At 45.5% G+C, this 17,052-nt stretch overlaps 1 protein-coding gene across 3 annotated transcripts; it reads left to right on the forward strand.

Moving 5' to 3' along the window:
- The first annotated feature begins 1,100 nt into the window (after positions 1–1,100).
- LOC121551282 (IQ domain-containing protein K-like) lies at positions 1,101–17,052 on the forward strand. 3 transcript variants are annotated; one of them, XM_041863853.1, is made up of 9 exons: positions 1,101–1,170; positions 1,272–1,401; positions 1,512–1,662; positions 2,030–2,127; positions 2,442–2,494; positions 2,832–2,909; positions 4,420–4,498; positions 11,359–11,473; positions 16,134–17,052. In XM_041863853.1, exons 2-9 carry the CDS (start codon positions 1,330–1,332, stop codon positions 16,289–16,291), a joined length of 804 nt encoding a protein of 267 aa, XP_041719787.1. In that variant the 5' UTR covers positions 1,101–1,170; positions 1,272–1,329; the 3' UTR covers positions 16,292–17,052. The 3 variants fall into 3 exon arrangements, with proteins under 3 accessions (XP_041719787.1, XP_041719786.1, XP_041719788.1); XM_041863852.1 differs by having other exon boundaries at positions 1,118–1,401; XM_041863854.1 differs by having other exon boundaries at positions 1,118–1,401; positions 2,809–2,909; positions 16,134–16,220.

Genomic DNA, 17,052 nt, shown 5'->3' on the forward strand with positions numbered 1-17,052 from the left:
CTAATTAGTAAAGAACTCCCCTCACCTGGTTGTCTAGGGCTTAATTGAAATGAATAAACAAAAACCTGTAGACAGAAGGCCCTCCATGGAATGAGTTTGACACCCATGCATTCGATGGTGAATACCCTTAGAATAAGAGATCACTATAGGGCAGGGGTACTCAACTCTTACCCTACGAGGTCCGGAGCCTGCTGGTTGCTGTTCTACCTTATAATTAATTGCACACACTGGGTGTCCCGGGTCGAAATCAGTCCCTGATGGAAAAAAATGCAGAGGAACTGGCTTTGAGGTCCAGAGTTGAGTTTGAGGGCTTTTCTTCTGATCACCATTTTTAGTTGTATTATAAGCTTATACGCCCACCACATGAATCGTAATTCAAATGGCCTTTGATATAACCAAGTTATTATAAGCTTCATTGCTCAAAATACAGAGTAGATCATAAGTAGGAATGAGGGAGTTTTATTAATGCCCCGGGCATGACCCGAGTCGATCGTGTTAGCGTTGATTGCATTCGATTTGGAATCGGGCTGCCTCCCGGGCGTGAGCCAGGTGTCCCGCTATGGCCGACCGCAAAGTCGGCTCAAAACAAAAGTAATGTAACTAACTGTGATGAGTAGGATTCTGTGTTTTCACATGCAAAATGGATTGCTTTTGATAAAAACGCTTTATCTCCCTTCCCAATTAAAACTAGTTAGAAAATTCAAACATTTATTTTATGGAAAATATGTTGTATGTTGCTGGACGATGCACCATGCTGCCTTGTTGACAACATGACTGAGCGTCCCGATGATGTGACTGGGCTTTGCCTAATTTAACTCGGGCCAGTGTAATAAAACTCCCTCATCGCTTCTGTCTGTCTGAGTCAGCTGTAGCTGCTGCCCTCCAGTGCTGAGGTGGGAGATTCTTCTAGGAACAGCCCGTACTTGTTAGCCATTGGTTTATTTTAAAGACTTGTTGTGCCATTATACATATTTTCTAATGGTGTTTATAATTAGTTTTTTGGGTTCAGAGAAATGTGTACTTAATCCCAAATATTCCTTGTAATTGTTTTTTTTAACCGGAAGTAGGAAGATACGTTTTTCCTTGACAACCAGCAATGCGTTCTTAGCAACTGCCTCAAAATGGCAAAAATGATCGGTGCTAAGAAATCATTGTGGCAACTAGTCTGTGGTAAGGTATGCTTCGCTTGAGAGTTAATTGAAAATACCGGTATGCATGTTATCGACTAAAATAGGCACGAATATTTCGTTTTCATTGTTCTGTGCAACCAGAATATGAGTCGGAGCAGCCCAGTCCACCAAGCGCTGCTTGGACAGACAGTGGTTCAAAATGAGCACTCATGTCTCCAAGTACAGCGCCAGCAAGCACACTCCTGTCTTCTATGGTCTCCTGGCAGCTAAGGTAAGGCGGCCAACTATAATTGCACTTGAGTAAATACAATTCATTTGTAAAAAACACAAACAAACAAAAAAACGATATGTTTGTCTAAATGGTGCTGTATGGCTTTCTAGGTTGCTGTGGATGATGACCCTGTGAAACATTTTGACCCTCTTCTGAGCCACCCTGCCCTTGCTGGATACTCTGCCTTGGACAAACCTCCATCCTCCTGTCGCAGACAGCCTCTGACCACACACCCTGCATCCACTTCCCAGCTCCATCAACGTGAGTTTCAAACTTAAAACTGTAGCTTCTTTGTATGTGCTAAACATACTATGGCCTCTGCCAAGAGGTCTCAAAGTTTATGGCACAGGAAGTAGGCTAGTGTCCTGTAGCCTCAGTGTTTCTGGTGCAAGACCCGATAATGCTCTTCCCCCTCAATCCCTACACATAATCTATGCTTTTATCAGGAACAATACTTTCTTGCTTAATTAACACTCTAAGCACAGTAGAGGATAACAATGTTTCAAGTCTGTCTCGATTTTACTCCCCAATAATAGTACCATAACAGTGTTTTAGGCTACATTTGGAGTGAAATGTTCCCTTCCACTCTTCCCCCACTTGTGTTGATCCATTCCCATGTCTGCCCCAGGCCCAATCACCCAGTTCCTGGAGGGGTCCGTGTTCCCAGTGCTACTGCCTGGACTGGAGGCCATGCTGAGAGAGGCCCAGAGACAACACTGCCTGGAGGTACTGGCACTAGGTCTATGTCACACAATAACACTAACATGATATAATGGACATTTACTGCAGAACACTACAGACCACCAAACTACAATACACTACAGTATTTTAATAGTTTGCTTCCTGTAACAGTACTACATAAAACAACTGTCTCTAACATGTGATGAATACCAACACCCAAAACTAGTACTTGGACTTATTTAATCCCACTTCAAGCACTGATTATACTATGATCATGATGATTATACTGTAGCCTACTTCTGTAGAGCTCTGCTGATTATTACACTACAGTAACACTGTGATCCTTTTACCTGTTTTAGAGGAAAAGAACAGCATTCAACGCTTGTGACTTCCTAACTGAGTGGCTGTATAAGTAAGACTGCCTGCCTGCCTGCCTGCCTGCCTGTCTGCCTGCCTGCCTGCCTGCCTGCCTGCCTGCCTGTCTGCCTGCCTGCCCTCTTTGCTCTCTTCCACCATTCTCAGTTGATTTAGTAAAAAGCTTTGACAATGTCTCTGAACTTTCTGCCACCTCTTTGTCTTCTGAGTGCTAAGCCATTGCTTTTAACATTTTTAAATGTTTTTTTTTTTCTGTCTCTAAAAATGGATTGGTGTTACGCAACTATGACTGTAGTTTGTCTTTGTGTGAAACTAAGCTCAATCTTCTGTCTGCTACTGTCGGTTCCAAAGCCTTTTCTTCTCTCCCACTGCTGTCGGAACCCCCGCCGGCAGGGACAGGCCCCTGTGGACTTCCATGAGATCCCATTCGTCAAGGACTGGCTCAGGATACAGTGAGTTGCAGGAGACTTAATAAAGTGTAGACGCAAACACCACACAGAGCAAGAAGGTCATCTCAGAAATCACACATATTATGTATGCATGTACACACACACACACACACAGTGGCGGCTCCTGAAAAAATTCTCAGGGGGGGCAATTTTTCTGATGATTTAGGTGACCTACACACATGTTAAAAAAGATATGTCCAGCAACAACATGAAGACAGGGGCAGCATATAAGTCAATACCAGAAGCATTTATTGACTGATCTCAAAAGTGTTGGCTTACAAAAGCAAAATAAGTTATCACAGTAAAAAGAATCAAGGGTGTTCTTTCACATTCCTCAACACTGCATAAACAATATGCATTTCCATAAAACACCTCATCTAATTGTGCCACAAAGTTGACAAGTCCAAGAAAAATACCAGGGTTGGTGGAGCCCTCAGTTTCATCTTTGCCTCGCAAAGCTAACTCAAACACTCCGCAAAACTTCACACACTGGATTAGCCGGCTGAGGATGTGGCGGTTCTTGCTAACCTCATCGTTGTGGCGGCGGACAGCTAGCCTGTATCCCTCATCCAGTTGAGTGGCAATGTTCACTCTCCCCAAAGCAGACAATCTCAAACAGCTATCCATGTGGGTCTTTGACAGCTCATGTTTCTTAATCTTTTCTGAAAGATGGTGCATGTCCGTTACACCAGTCGCTGTCCAAGCGGTGCTGTCTGCCGTGCCGCCTTCAGGGTGAAAGAGTAAGCAGGGGTAGCAAAAGACTTCATTAGCTACATCGCAGCCTGCTAGCCAGGTTTTTCGTTCGTACCAATTTTTGGAAAATCCTCGGGTGTAGGACTTTCCCCCTTTAGTAGAAACCTGTTGAATTATTAAATTTGGTCTGGGAGGTCCTAATTGTTTCATTGCCAATTTATCTTGATTTGTTCGCCGACAAAAAGGAACTTCTTTCAAAGAGACAATCGAAGGTTGCACTGAACGCTAGCCATCTTGACAGTAGTACGTGAATTGATTGACGCTGCTACCCGCTCTTTTCTTAGTTATGTTCATGGTTATGTTACGTATGACGAAAGCGCGTAAGTGCAAGCCCTCCCGGAACCCATAGAGATTGTATTGAAAGCTCTGATATTTGAAAAAAAAAGATTTTACATGAGAGTCTATGAGAGACTTCTGGGGCGATTTTCAACCTGACTGAAATCGCCCCAAAAGGGGCGGGGCCATTTGAAGCACGACTTTAGCCTGATTGGACATTTAGTGGCAGATCAGACGTCTAGATTAGAACACTGATAACTACTGTTGCCGTGATATAATTGATTAGAAAAAAAATCCCTTCCTTTTCCCGTTTGGCAGTGCGTCGCCCATATCGCCCTAATGAACACACCGCCCCTGCACACACACACACACACAGTAACACAAACTTGCACCTTAGGCTGATGCTGCCCTTATGAACAGAGGTGACTCACACGCTGCCCTCTCCTCTCTCCATCCCCCCCTCTCTTCCCTCTCCCAATCCCAGGCCTCCCATCCCTCTCTCCCTACTGCTGTCAGACCAGCAGGCTGCTGTTCTCCTCCAGTCCTTCTGGCGGGGCTATAAGGTGAGTGTTGTTGACAGTAAACTAAAGGTCACTGTTATTTTAGATGAGAAATAGTCTTATACCATTTTTACGTATGGGTGGTCCTCTGTAGCTCAATTGGTAGAGCATGGCGCTTGTAACGCCAGGGTAGTGGGTTCGATCCCCGGGACCACCCATACGTAAAAATTTATGCATACATGACTGTAAGTCGCTTTGGATAAAAGTGTCTGCTAAATGGCATATTATGTAAGTCGCTCTGGATAAGAGTGTCTGCTAAATGTAAATATTATATATTATATTATATTATATATTATATTAAAGGGTGTCAGTGCACAGTGTGTAAAGGGTTGAATGCTCTACTGTCCCCTATTTTGGTGTGTGTTAGTGTGTGTGCGCGCACACGCTTATGTGCGTTATTTTACGTGCGTGCATGTGTGTGTATTATTGTGTTCAGGCGTGTGCATTTGCATGAGCTGGCCAGTGCCCCCATATGAAACAAACATATTGTGCAATCCCATTATTTTCTGGGTACAGCGTGATTATGTCATCAGTGATGTGCTGCCTAATTCCTTCCTGTGTGGGTGTTCTTGAGTGCTCTGTTATGGATAAATATAGACACTAATGCTGTAATTCGCTCTGGATAAGAGTGTCTCATAAATGACAAAAAATTTAAATACACACACACAAACACACTTCTAATCAGACAAGTCTCTGTCTGTCTCGTCTATCTACTAGACACTGTTGTTGTTGTCTGTTTATGTGTGTATGTTTTTACACACACACAAACACACACAAACACCAAAACAGCCCCTTTTCTTCTCTTGTGTTATCTCGTGCTGTATTTGGTTGTAATTCCTCTCCTCAACAGGAGGTGGCGGTAGTGAGTCGGTCCTCTCTCATTGACTCCCTGTGTTTATCCTGCTCTGACTGAAGTGAGGTTCAATAGGGCGAGGGATAGCACTGCAGACTCTCCCCTCTAGAAGTTTAGGGAGGGAGTGGAGAGAGACGGCTAGGAAAGCACTGCTAAAAGGCTTTTTCAGGGATGATCAGAGAGGGAGAGAAGGAGAGGAACACTGTTAGTGCTGTTTTGGAGGCTTGGGCCAGCCCAGGACTGGGGCTGAGGGGCTGGCTGTTTGATGGACAGCCATGTATGTGTCTATGGAAGATGGGAACCTGGGACTAGGTCTTAACTAGGGCGTAGTGGTAAGCCCTCCCATCTCACATATACCCCTTGTGGCAGGGGGTCTGAGCCCCATCTCGGCCACTTCAGTGTCTGAGACACTACTTTATGATACCCCCCCCGCTACACTTTCCCACTGTTCTGTCAATCAAATATATATATATATATAAAATATGTATTTGGCAGGCGGCAGTGTTGTGCTGGTGCTGAGGTATTGGATTGTATCAAAAGCTGGGGCTTGGATTGGCTGGGGCTGGGGAGGTAGGACTGTCATGATAGGCCTGAAGCTGGTGCTGAAGAGACATTGGGCTGTGTCCTGAGTGGTTTGTTACCTGGGGCTCAAAGCAGCCACAGCCAGCAGAGCAGAGACAGCAGCAGCATGTACAAACACAGTCAACTGTGAACTGAGAGAGCTGCCTGTGTGATGCTCCGATGCTCTGCACAGTGCCATCATGCTTCAGAGGAGTGTGTGTGTGTGTGGCTCAGCGGGGTGGAAACAGTGTATGTGAAGCTTTGCAGTAGACGTCAATACTATTCTCCTCTGTCGTTCTCACCTCTATCCCTTTATCCATCCTATTCCTTCCTTCCTCTCTCATTCAATCCCCCCTACACCATACTCTCCTATTCCTCCCTCCCTCCGACTATCTCTCTCTCTCTCTCACTCACTTGGCTGAGTTATGTAACCTGCCTGACGCAGCTTTGACTGCAGAGGAGGGGTGTGTGTGTGTGTGTGCATACGTACGTATGTATGTGCATGTGTGTGTACCCCTCCCTCCCTCACCTCTTTCATTGACAATATGTGTAGTTGTTACCAAAGGATGAACGGCCGGATTCAGAAACACACATTGATGCCCCACAGCAGCCAGTATATCACAGAACACCCAGTCAGACAATGTTCTTGTCTCTCTGAGCAGCACAGGCAGATGCTAGGCTGAACACTAAGACGAGAGATGCTACGACACAACACATGTTATGTAATGTACTTAGCTAACACACCATAGCCATAGCCCAGCTAGCCATAATCCTCCATCCTTTAACTCCTGCTAGGCACAGTGCAGTACAGTACTGGAGGTACCCTTCAAAGTGTAAACTCCTCTTTTCACAGTCCCCAAATCCAGAACAAATTCAAGAAAGCATACAGTATTATATAGAGCCATTATTGCATGGAACTCAGTTCCATCTCATATTGCTCAAATGAACAGCAAACCTGGTTTCAAAAAACAGATAAAGCAACACCTCACGGCACACCGCCTCTCCCCTATCTGACCTAGAGAGTTTGTGTGTATGTGTTGATATGTAGGCTACGTGTGCCTTTAAAAGATTGTTTATGTAGTTCTGTCCTTGAGCTGTTATTGTCTATTAATGTTCTGTATTATGTCATGTTTTGTGTGGACCCCAGGAAGAGTAGCTGCTGCTTTGGCAACAGCTAATGGGGATCCTAATAAAACGGAAGAAAACGGAGTCAAACAGGGAAGGACTACCTGCACTCGTCCAATAAGAAAAGCTTGTTTTTCGACTTCCGTTTCAAAACATTTTGCTGTCGTTTGCCCTAATGAATATAACCCTGCTCTAACCAGCCAGATGCCTTAGCCAGCAGATACACTACATAAGCCCACCACAGAGATCAGTGGAGGCTGTTGAGGGGAGGACGGCTCATAATAATGGCTGGAATGAAGTCAGTGGAATGGTATCAACCACGTCCTCCCCTCAGCAGCCTCCACTGACAGATATATATTACATAAACCCACCACAGAGATATATTACATAAGCCCACCACAGAGATATATTACATAAGCCCACCACAGAGATATATTTCATAAGCCCACCACAGAGATATATTACATAAACCCACCACAGAAGGCATTGGAAGGCATTGGAAGGCATTGGAAGGCATTGGAAGGCATTGGAAGGCATTGGAAGGCATTGGAAGGCATTGGAAGGCATTGGAAGGCATTGGCAGGCAGGCAGGCAGGCAGGCAGGCAGGCAGGCAGGCAGGCAGGCAGGCAGGCAGGCAGGCAGGCCTCTATGTTTCTGCTCCGTTTAGCCTTCCCCACTCTCAGAGATTTACAGACCAACAGGCATGGACTCAGTATGTATCCCAGCCCAGGAAAGCCTATAGCCCAGCACAGCAGAGCTTAGTCCTAGCCTACCCCTGCCCAGTCCATAGCCAGTCTTACCTGTAGCCTAGCCTAGTAGCTTAGCTTATAGTTGCTGGGCCCAGGACAACCCTAGCCAGAGTGACTGTGTGAGAGAGGCTAATTCTGCAACATGGAATTTTAATTTAGGGGCACCAGTGCGCCTACAAAAACATCACCCAGATGATAATTGTTGCAATGATTACTTCACTGTATGGAAGCCCCTGAGTTCTATGGAGAACACACTGAGCGCAGATTCATTTACATTTTACATTTTAGTCATTTAGCAGATGCTCTTATCCTACTTATATTACATATAAGCGACTTACAGTTAGTGAGTGCATACATTTTCATGACTGTCATGCTTGCACCATTACTACAAAGAAAACAGCTTGTTACCTCAAATATTTGTCATTTCTTTGTGTGCTCCTACATCTTTCAAGTTGGCGCACACGTGCTCCTTGTAAAAAAGGTCCGCGTAGAGCCCTGTGTATGACTGTGGGGTGTACGCTTGGTTGACCACCAGTATTATCCCTGGCATGGCCTGATAGTGGTGCCACCATAGAGATACATTACTGATAAATTCACAGAACTGTGGGAACATAGAAATAAAATCTGTAGAACAGACATCCCCATTCAAGTCAAGACTCCACGCCTGTTCTAGCAATTATATGTCTATGTGTGGCAAGGCTGTTGGAGAGAGATTTCGCCCTTAGAGAACTAGGTCTGTGATTCCAGATGAGTGATTCCAGGGCTGTTAGTTGACTTGCATTAGACCAGTGAGCTAGTGAAAAGCTAATGGTAGACAAGCCAATATGAGGGGTGGACATTAAGAACACAAGGGCTGAGTTAGCCTAAAAACCACAATAGAGACTTCTCTAATCTGTGTCTACCCATCCCTCCCTTTGAATGGCAATCCAAAGGGACTGATAGTGTCTGCTTGCAGTACACACTATAGGCTTATAGTACACACTACATAGGGAATAGGGTGCTGTTTGAGACACAGCCAGTGATGCAGTGAGGAACCACAAGGCACTTGGATGAACCCTGTGTGGCTCACAGGAAGTGCAGTACCCTAGGGCAGAGCGTGGTTCTCCCTGCTCCTCTCCATCCACCCCTACATTCCTCCATGGCCGGGCTCTGCTGGGGATGAAGGGATGAAGAAGTGCCTGATCTGTCTCTGAGCTGCCTCAGACTCTAACCCCCTCTCCTCTCCTCTCCTCTCCTCTCCTCTCCTCTCCTCTCCTCTCCTCTCCTCTCCTCTCCTCTCCTCTCCCTCTCCTCTCCTCTCCCTCTCCTCTCCTCTCCTCTCTCCCTCCCTCTCCTCTCCTCTCCCCTACCTCTACTCTACTCTACTCTCACTCTACTCTACTCTACTCTCACTCTACTCTACTCTACTCTACTCTACTCTACTCTACTCTACTCTTCTCTTCTCTTCTCCTCTCTTTTCTCCCACAGACTTGGAAAAGAGCTCTGTTTCAGCTAGACTGCCTGACAGAGAGAATGACACTTGAAAGCCGTGTGTGTGTGTGTGTGTGTGCGTGCATCTGCGTATCTTTGTGTCAGGTATTTATGTGGGTGTTTGTGGTTTTTGTGTGTGTGTGTGTGTGTGTGTGTGTGTGTGTGTGTGTGTGTGTACACGTGTGCGAACAGGTTTTCTTGGGAAGACTCTGACTTGGAGCGAGGATACCAGCGGGGATTAAGCTGGATGGGGTCTCACTGTGCTTTTGGTGTGTGTGTGTGTGTGTGTGTGTGTGTGTGTGTGTGTGTGTTGTCTCGCTCATTTATATAATCACGTTTGAAATGCCCATCCTTCACTCATGCCCAGGGTAGGGACAACTCGCTCACATGTTCAACTAAAACACACACAGGCACACACATACACCCTCACGTGCACACCGAAGTACACAATACACACATATTCAAAAGATTAGGAAAGGCGCACTAATGGTTTGACACACAAAAACACTCATCCGTACGTAATGAAACAGTCACGTGTACAGACATGATGCAGTACTAAACTGAATCCATGATGCACTTGAGCCATAACAAAACGTCCCCCTGGTTAACTAGCTATCTGCATTGATATACACAGACACTCCCATCACCCATCCTCTTTCTTCCTCAAGTGCCATACCGACACACACACACGAACATGCACGCATGCGCACGCACACACACAAACAAACCATCGCTCCCCCTCCTCCCCCCACCTGACCCTCACCCCTAATTTCCATCTCTTTGGAATCTCCCATCAGCAGAGGGGTTGGTACTGCGTAATGACACCCACTGAATAAACCATAGCCCCCCCCCCCCCCAACGCCATGGTACGGCCTTACGTAACAGGCCCACTTTCACAGCCACACACTCACAGTTAGACTGCAGCTAGCTACGGCTAACCACTAACTAAGGCTATACTGGGGAGAGAGGGGGAGAGAGGGAGGAGGGGAGGCTGAGGAACAGGAGCGAGATGAAGGAATGGGAGCAAGGGGTGGGAGGGTGAGAGGTGAGGGTAGAGAGAGTGAAAGGAGGGATGATGGGAGGAGGGGAGAGAGACGTAAAAGGGACACACTGGGGAGAGGGAGGAGAGGGAGAGAAAAATGGGAGCAAGGGGGAAGGGTGAAATGAGGGAGGGAGAGGCAAGAAGTGAGGTGGGGAAGGAGAGGAGAAGAGAGAGGAAAGATGGGAGAGAGAGGAGGAGGGGAAGGAGAATGGTATAAAAGAAAAGGACAGATGGGAACAAGGAGAGGAGGTGAGAGAGTGGCAAACAGGAAAGTGGGATAGAAAGAAGAAATGAAGAAAAAGAAAGGCAGGTGGACAGACAGACAGACAGACAGGGAGTAGGAGGGGAGAGAGGAGAATGGAGAGCAGGAGGAAATGGGTGAAGAGGGACTCTGAGAGAAAGGGAGTGAGAAAAAAAGGTCTAGTCAGAGTGTAGGGGGGCTGGGAGAGAGGAGGATTCAGGGACATGTTCTATTCAGCGACCCTGCAGCAGCTATTTGGAACCTCAATGAAAGCTACCATGCAGCAGCTATTTGGAACCTCTTTGAAAGCTTGGATGCCACACAGAAACACAGGGAAAGACCTGGGAAAGGCTCCAGGAAAAACATGCTCTCTCAGTATTCTGGATTTTGGCCCACCATCCACATTATCCTCTGCATTATTATCCACATTATCATCAACATACAATAGCTGAAAGAGCTGGCACTGGCAATGCCTTCAGTTTACTGCCAAACACATAATTTTATCAACACGGGAATCCGCATGAAAGTTAACTACCCATCCTATTGCCAGCAGCGTACAGTACACACACACACACACACACACACACACATACACACACACACTACTGTATGGTATTCTGGAGGAAGGAATCTTTATTGAGGTGTGCCTGCCCAGTCTGTTTCTGTTCCAGCTGCTCCAGATTGAAACCCAGTAGGATACTACCAGAGAGGATTTGGACCATCTGTAGATGATACTGCCTGTTTTAGTTTGATTGACTGTGGATTCAATCAAGGTCAAACACAAGACTGGTCATTACAACTTTTTCTGACTGTGTGTGTAGGTGCGGGCCCGTGCAGATGTGCAGGAGCTGCGCCAGTGGCAGAGGGAGCTTAGAGAGGATAACCGTGACATCGCCAAAACGATCCAAGAATTCTGGGCTCACCATGAGAGCCGGGGTGAGAGAACACACACACACACACACACACACACACAGGTAACTGACAAAATAATGGAAACACTTGAGTATATGAGGTAGGGATGGGCACGGTTATTTGGATATTCGAATGTCCGAATGGACGTTAGTATTTGAATATTAATTTTTGAAGAAGAAAACAAATAATGCGTCTATTTTAACAATGAAAAGGCTTTGTCTAAATTGTATTATCTATGTGACATTGCTACACACAAGGATATGCCATGACATTTGACATTCTTAATTCAATAAAACAATCTTTTGAATGTAGTTTTTATGACATGCGCCCCATAAAAGTACATACCGTAGTAGCCTATACGGGTTTCACGCGGTTGTTATTGTCGGCCAATCAAAGTGGTACTGTCTACATTCAGTGGCTCCATGTGTAGTAAGCAACGTGGGAGATCTCTAATCAATGCAAAATGGAATTAAAATGACAGAATTAAGTTAGTTAAATGAGAAGGAGTAGGCTACAACTACGAGCAACCATCAGGTAGGCTGTTATTTAATCTGAGGGGAGATGCTGCTGAGGAGAGAGCGAGAGAGCGAGAGAGTGGGAGAGAGGGAGAGAGGGAGAGAGGAAAGGAGAGAATGAGGGCAGGAGAGGGAGGGGGAAGAAATATGGGAAGTGAAGGAGATAGAAGAGAAAATGTCTGCAGGGTTCAGGATGTCTTTGTGTGACACACACAGAGAGAGAGAGAGAGAGAGAGAGAGAGAGAGAGAGAGAGAGAGAGAGAAAGAGAGAGAGGGAGGGGGGAGGGCGATTGCACACGTCTTCAGAAAGAGAGGGAGGCAGGAAAGAAGGAGAGAGAGAATGAAAATGTCAGCAGGGCTCAGGGTGTGTGTGTGTTTGTGTGTGTTTGTGTGTGTGTGTGTGTGTGTGTGTGTGTGTGTGTGTGTGTGTATGTGTGTGTGTAGTGTAGAGCAGCTGGGAATGTAGGCCCTATTCCAGAGAGAGAACCCTGAGCCCTTAATGGCTGACTGGCTGGCATTCCTGGGAGAACAACACAGCTATGTCCTTGACAACACACACACACACTTTACAAATATACAAATGAACACACACAGAGACTGACACACACAAACATAACCACATACTCAATACATATAGAAGCACAGATTATAATGCAAAGACAACCAAAAGCACATACATGCAGAGAACGTCTCCCTCACACACACACATACAAACATATATGCTCAAACATACATACTGTGATGTCACGAGAGGCTACACAGCTTTCAGCGGGATTGCTCAAGTAGTGCAAGGAGACCAGGTTCAACCAAAACAAGGATTTTATTAAAGGTCTTGGGAAACTAACGAAAGTATAACACAATTCTGTTCTCTGGTGGCTCTTTAAGGGTTAACAGTTCAGGGATGTCTCTTCCACATCCAAAATCATAACTCTCCCTCGCTCAAATAACTTTTCCCCAGTCTTACTGTATTCCACGTTGCAGCTAGTGGCCAACCCAGCAAAACGTCCTTCCAAATGTCCCACACGTATTTCCACAGGTGCATATATCCAAAGGTGAGTATTTCCCAAAGGTAAGTATCTCCAAATCCTTATATTCCTCATGGAAGTGGACGTGCAGCACTCTTGTCCTCCAGAGAGCCCAGCTTGGAGACCGTGTCTCTTCCCTTCAACAAACCTTCAGCTCATCAGCCCCTGATTGGTTTCAGCTGCGTGGGAAGATTGGCCATAGAGGGGTGGAGTTCCCGACCATACCAGCAGATGGAGCCATAGCTGTCTGGGTTTGCAGCCACCTCAGGGGGATGTAACGTCCCTCCAGGACACAGCCTCTCGTGACATCACAATACACACAGGCAGATGTTTTAAAAACCCTGCACATAGCATATGTCTACCTTTGTTTTAGACACACAAACACTCCACTCACACACACATCAGTGTTTTCTACATTGACCACCACATTGAGGCACACATTCCAAAACAACAAAGGCATACGCCACACACATCCAAATAGCTGTGGAGCAGCGAACATTCTTACACTTCCTGGTACACAACACTCCTGCTGCGTGAAGCGAGTGCTGACCTGACATTCTAGCAGGGGGCCTGGGGAGGCTGTGGGAGCACAGAAACACACCTGAACTTATGTTCTCAATGGAGATGGACCTCTTTATCTCTCAGCATCAGCACCTGTTGTCAATGGAGACCTCTCTCTAGTCTCTACCTCTCAACAGCAGCACCTGAATACAGTATTCTCAATGGGGAGGCCCTTCTCTCTATACCTGACTACAGTGTTGTCAATGCAGACCTCTCTACCTCTTCAACATAAGCACCTGACTACTGCGTTCTCAATGGAGACCCCTCTCTCAACATCAGCACCACAACTTTGTACAGTACTTGTGTGTGAGAGAGACAGGGAAAATATGAGTTAGAGATAGAGAGATACATACAGCAAGAGAGGGGAAATAGTGGGAATGGGTAAAGGGAGGAAGGGGTAGTTGGTAGAGACAGAGACGTTGCTGGGCTGTTTTTGCTGAAGTTGCAGTTTGTTTGTAGTTTTTTTGCCCGTTGTTGTTTTTGGGCGTAATGAAGCGAGAGCAGAGCAGCACATAGTGCAGAGTGACGAATGACACAAACCACAGGACAGAGAGAGAAGAGGGGGAGTGTGAGAGAGATGGAGAAGAGAGAGAGAAAGACCTGAAAGAGAGGCAGACGAAAATAGAGAAATAGAGATGGGAGAGAGAGAGGAAGGAAGAGGGAGAGACATGAAAGAGGAAAGAGAAAATAAATGTTAACTGTGTGATACAGCAGCTGCTGCCAGGCTGATCTCATCTGACCCAGTACCATACCATACCCATTCCACCATTACACACTTCACAGGCTGAAACACAAGCACTGGAAATGGCCTAAAGACCTTGCCATTAGGGCTGTGACGGTCCTGGAATTTTGGATGACGGTTATTGGTCAGCCAAAAGACCGCGGTCACCGTTACAATCATTTGAATAGCACATTTTAGTTTAAAAAGACGCACATTTTCTCCTCTGCTCCGCTCCTGACTGCATGTGCTGCTGCTGCAGTGAGGGGGGACTCGTTTGCTACAACACCTTGCTTGTTTCAGCAAGGAACAACAAAGTTTTATCGTGTTGTAAAGAGTCCATGCTACCATGGAAAAGGACTCAACCGCACGAATGCCCAGCCATCCTGTCTTCAGTCAGCTGTTCGTTCCACACACACACACCAAAACATTGTTATGGTGGTTATGTAAATTACTTAAAAACTTCACTGTCTGAAACATAAGCCCTGGAAAGGACTTAGATTGAAACATTATCACTGGAAATTGAACTAAAGACATTCTGAAACATAAGCACTGGAAACAAGTAGGAAAAACATTAATACTGAGGCCCTTGGTCTCGACAGGGTTCTCAGACATGGCCGCCACATGTGGCGCCTGGAGGTCAGGGGTCAGCTGACAGGTGCAGAGCTCAGCGCCACATTAATCTATCTCCTCGTGTCCTTGACCTCCTCGTTTATCATGTAAGGAATGTATCTCTGATGACGGTTCAGTGAACACGACAACATAACAAAGCTAGCTATCCCATAGCTTGATAACTCAACAACAGGGTTGGGGTCAATTCTATTTCAATTCAGGACATAAACTAATATTCCAATTCCAAATCAAATTTTTCTCAATACTTTTTCATTTACTTCTTGTTTACTTAAATGAATTGAAGTTGACAACAAACCTGCTCAACAAACACAGTCATTACCCAGTGGTGGAAAAAGTACCCACTTTTCATACTTTAGTAAAGGTAAAGATACCTTAATAGAAAATGACTCAAGTAAAAATGAAGTCACCCAGTAAAATACTACTTGAGTAAAAGTCTAAAAGTATTTGGTTTTAAATATACTTAAGTATCAAAAGTAAAAGTAAAAGTATAAATAATTTATAATTATATAAAGCAAACCAAACGGCATAATTTTCTTGTTTTTTATTATTATTTACAGATAGCCAGGGGCACGCTCCAACACTCAGACATCATTAACAAACGAGGCATGTGTTTAGTGAGTCGGCCAGGTCAGAGGCAGTAGGGATGACCAGGGATGTTCTCTTGATAAGTGGGTGAATTACACCATTTTCCTGACCTGCTAAGCATTCAAAATGTAACTTTTGTAAGTACTTTTGGGTGTCAGGGAAAATGTATGGAGTAAAAAGTACATACTTTTCTTTAGGAATGTAGTGAAGTAAAAGTAAAAGTTGTAAAAAATATAAATAGTAAAGTAAAGCTCAGATACCCCAAAACACTACTTAAGTAGTACTTTCAAGTATTTTTACTTAAGTACTTTACACCACTGTCATTACCACAGTGTAAACATAGCAAACCAACATAAACAACATTGTGTCTGTGACGTCTATAACACAAATCATTTTTTCTCTCTCTCTGTGTTTGAGTATTGTAACTGGTCAAATATAAAGCACTCTATTCTATTCAAGAAAGCTTTGCATCTATGATGTCACGTCTATTGTCTATTACTGAGGCTAACAATAGAACAGGCCTGGCAGCTGTCACCATGAGCCAGTGTTCAAACCTCTGAATCGTGTGTGTGTGTGCGTGTGTGTGTGTGTGTGGATAAACTGTATGTTTGGTTTATTTTGTTATATTTTGTTCTATTCTTCCCTAGTGAGCTCGGCCCTCAATGACCTCAGGGGGGACTCCACCATCCCTCAGACCCCTCAGCCCAGCGGTGGGTACTCCAACTCGGGCGTGTCCATCCAGGTGGTCTCCCCCACCCCCCCAGAGCACCGTGGTCCACACCCCCACATTCCAGATGAGTCCTGAGAGCACCGAGTAACTGACCTCCAGCCTGCAGGGAGTAGAGGAGCTGACCAGGGAGGAGAGGACACTAACTGACTCACTGACCCTGCCCGAGGCTGCTTCTGCTGCGCTCACTGCATTAGCCCCCGCTATGGACGCCTTTTCCCCATCCTTAGGGAGCCACTGAAAGGCCATAGAGACTGAGGCGATGTGTCCCACAAATGGCACCCTATTCCCTATACCAGGGCTGCCCAATCCTGGTCATGGAGGGCTGAAATACTTCTGGTTTTCATCCCCTCCTTCTAATCAGGGACTAATTCAGACCTGGGACACCAGGTGAGTGCAACGAGCTACCAGGTAGAAACTAAAACCAGAAATGTTTCATGTTCCAGGACCAGGATTGGGCCTGCCCTATACAGTGCACTACTTGACCAACTACCTGTCCCTCCATATTGTTTGTGTGGCTAGGGATCTTGCCGACTACGCCAACTGGTCAAAAGTAGTGCACCTTACAGGGAATAGGGTGCTATTTTAGCAGAGCACGGCAGAGCATGACATGGACATCATCAATGTTATATCAAAATCACCACCTCACAGAGAATACACATTTACACACTATTACTGACACACTACTGATGAAGAGTATAGGTTACACACTAATATTAGAAACTGTATCGATAAGTACTGTAAAGATGACTAGACACTCTGGTAGTCACCAGCACAATGGCTTTGCTTCTAATCACCTCTCCTTCATAGCGCATAGAAATATACAAATATTTCCTGTA

This window comes from Coregonus clupeaformis, chromosome 35, assembly GCF_020615455.1.
Source record: "Coregonus clupeaformis isolate EN_2021a chromosome 35, ASM2061545v1, whole genome shotgun sequence".
NCBI lineage: Eukaryota > Metazoa > Chordata > Actinopteri > Salmoniformes > Salmonidae > Coregonus > Coregonus clupeaformis.

What these genes read in the sequence shown, in the direction of transcription:
- LOC121551282 (XM_041863853.1), top strand. Translation starts at nt 1,330, where the DNA reads ATGAGCACTCATGTCTCCAAGTACAGCGCCAGCAAGCACACTCCTGTC. An exon ending in CACTTCCCAGCTCCATCAAC is followed by an intron (nt 1,663 to 2,029) that starts GTGAGTTTCAAA and finishes TGTCTGCCCCAG; the next exon opens with GCCCAATCACCCAGTTCCTG. An exon ending in CTAACTGAGTGGCTGTATAA is followed by an intron (nt 2,495 to 2,831) that starts GTAAGACTGCCT and finishes CTCCCACTGCTG; the next exon opens with TCGGAACCCCCGCCGGCAGG.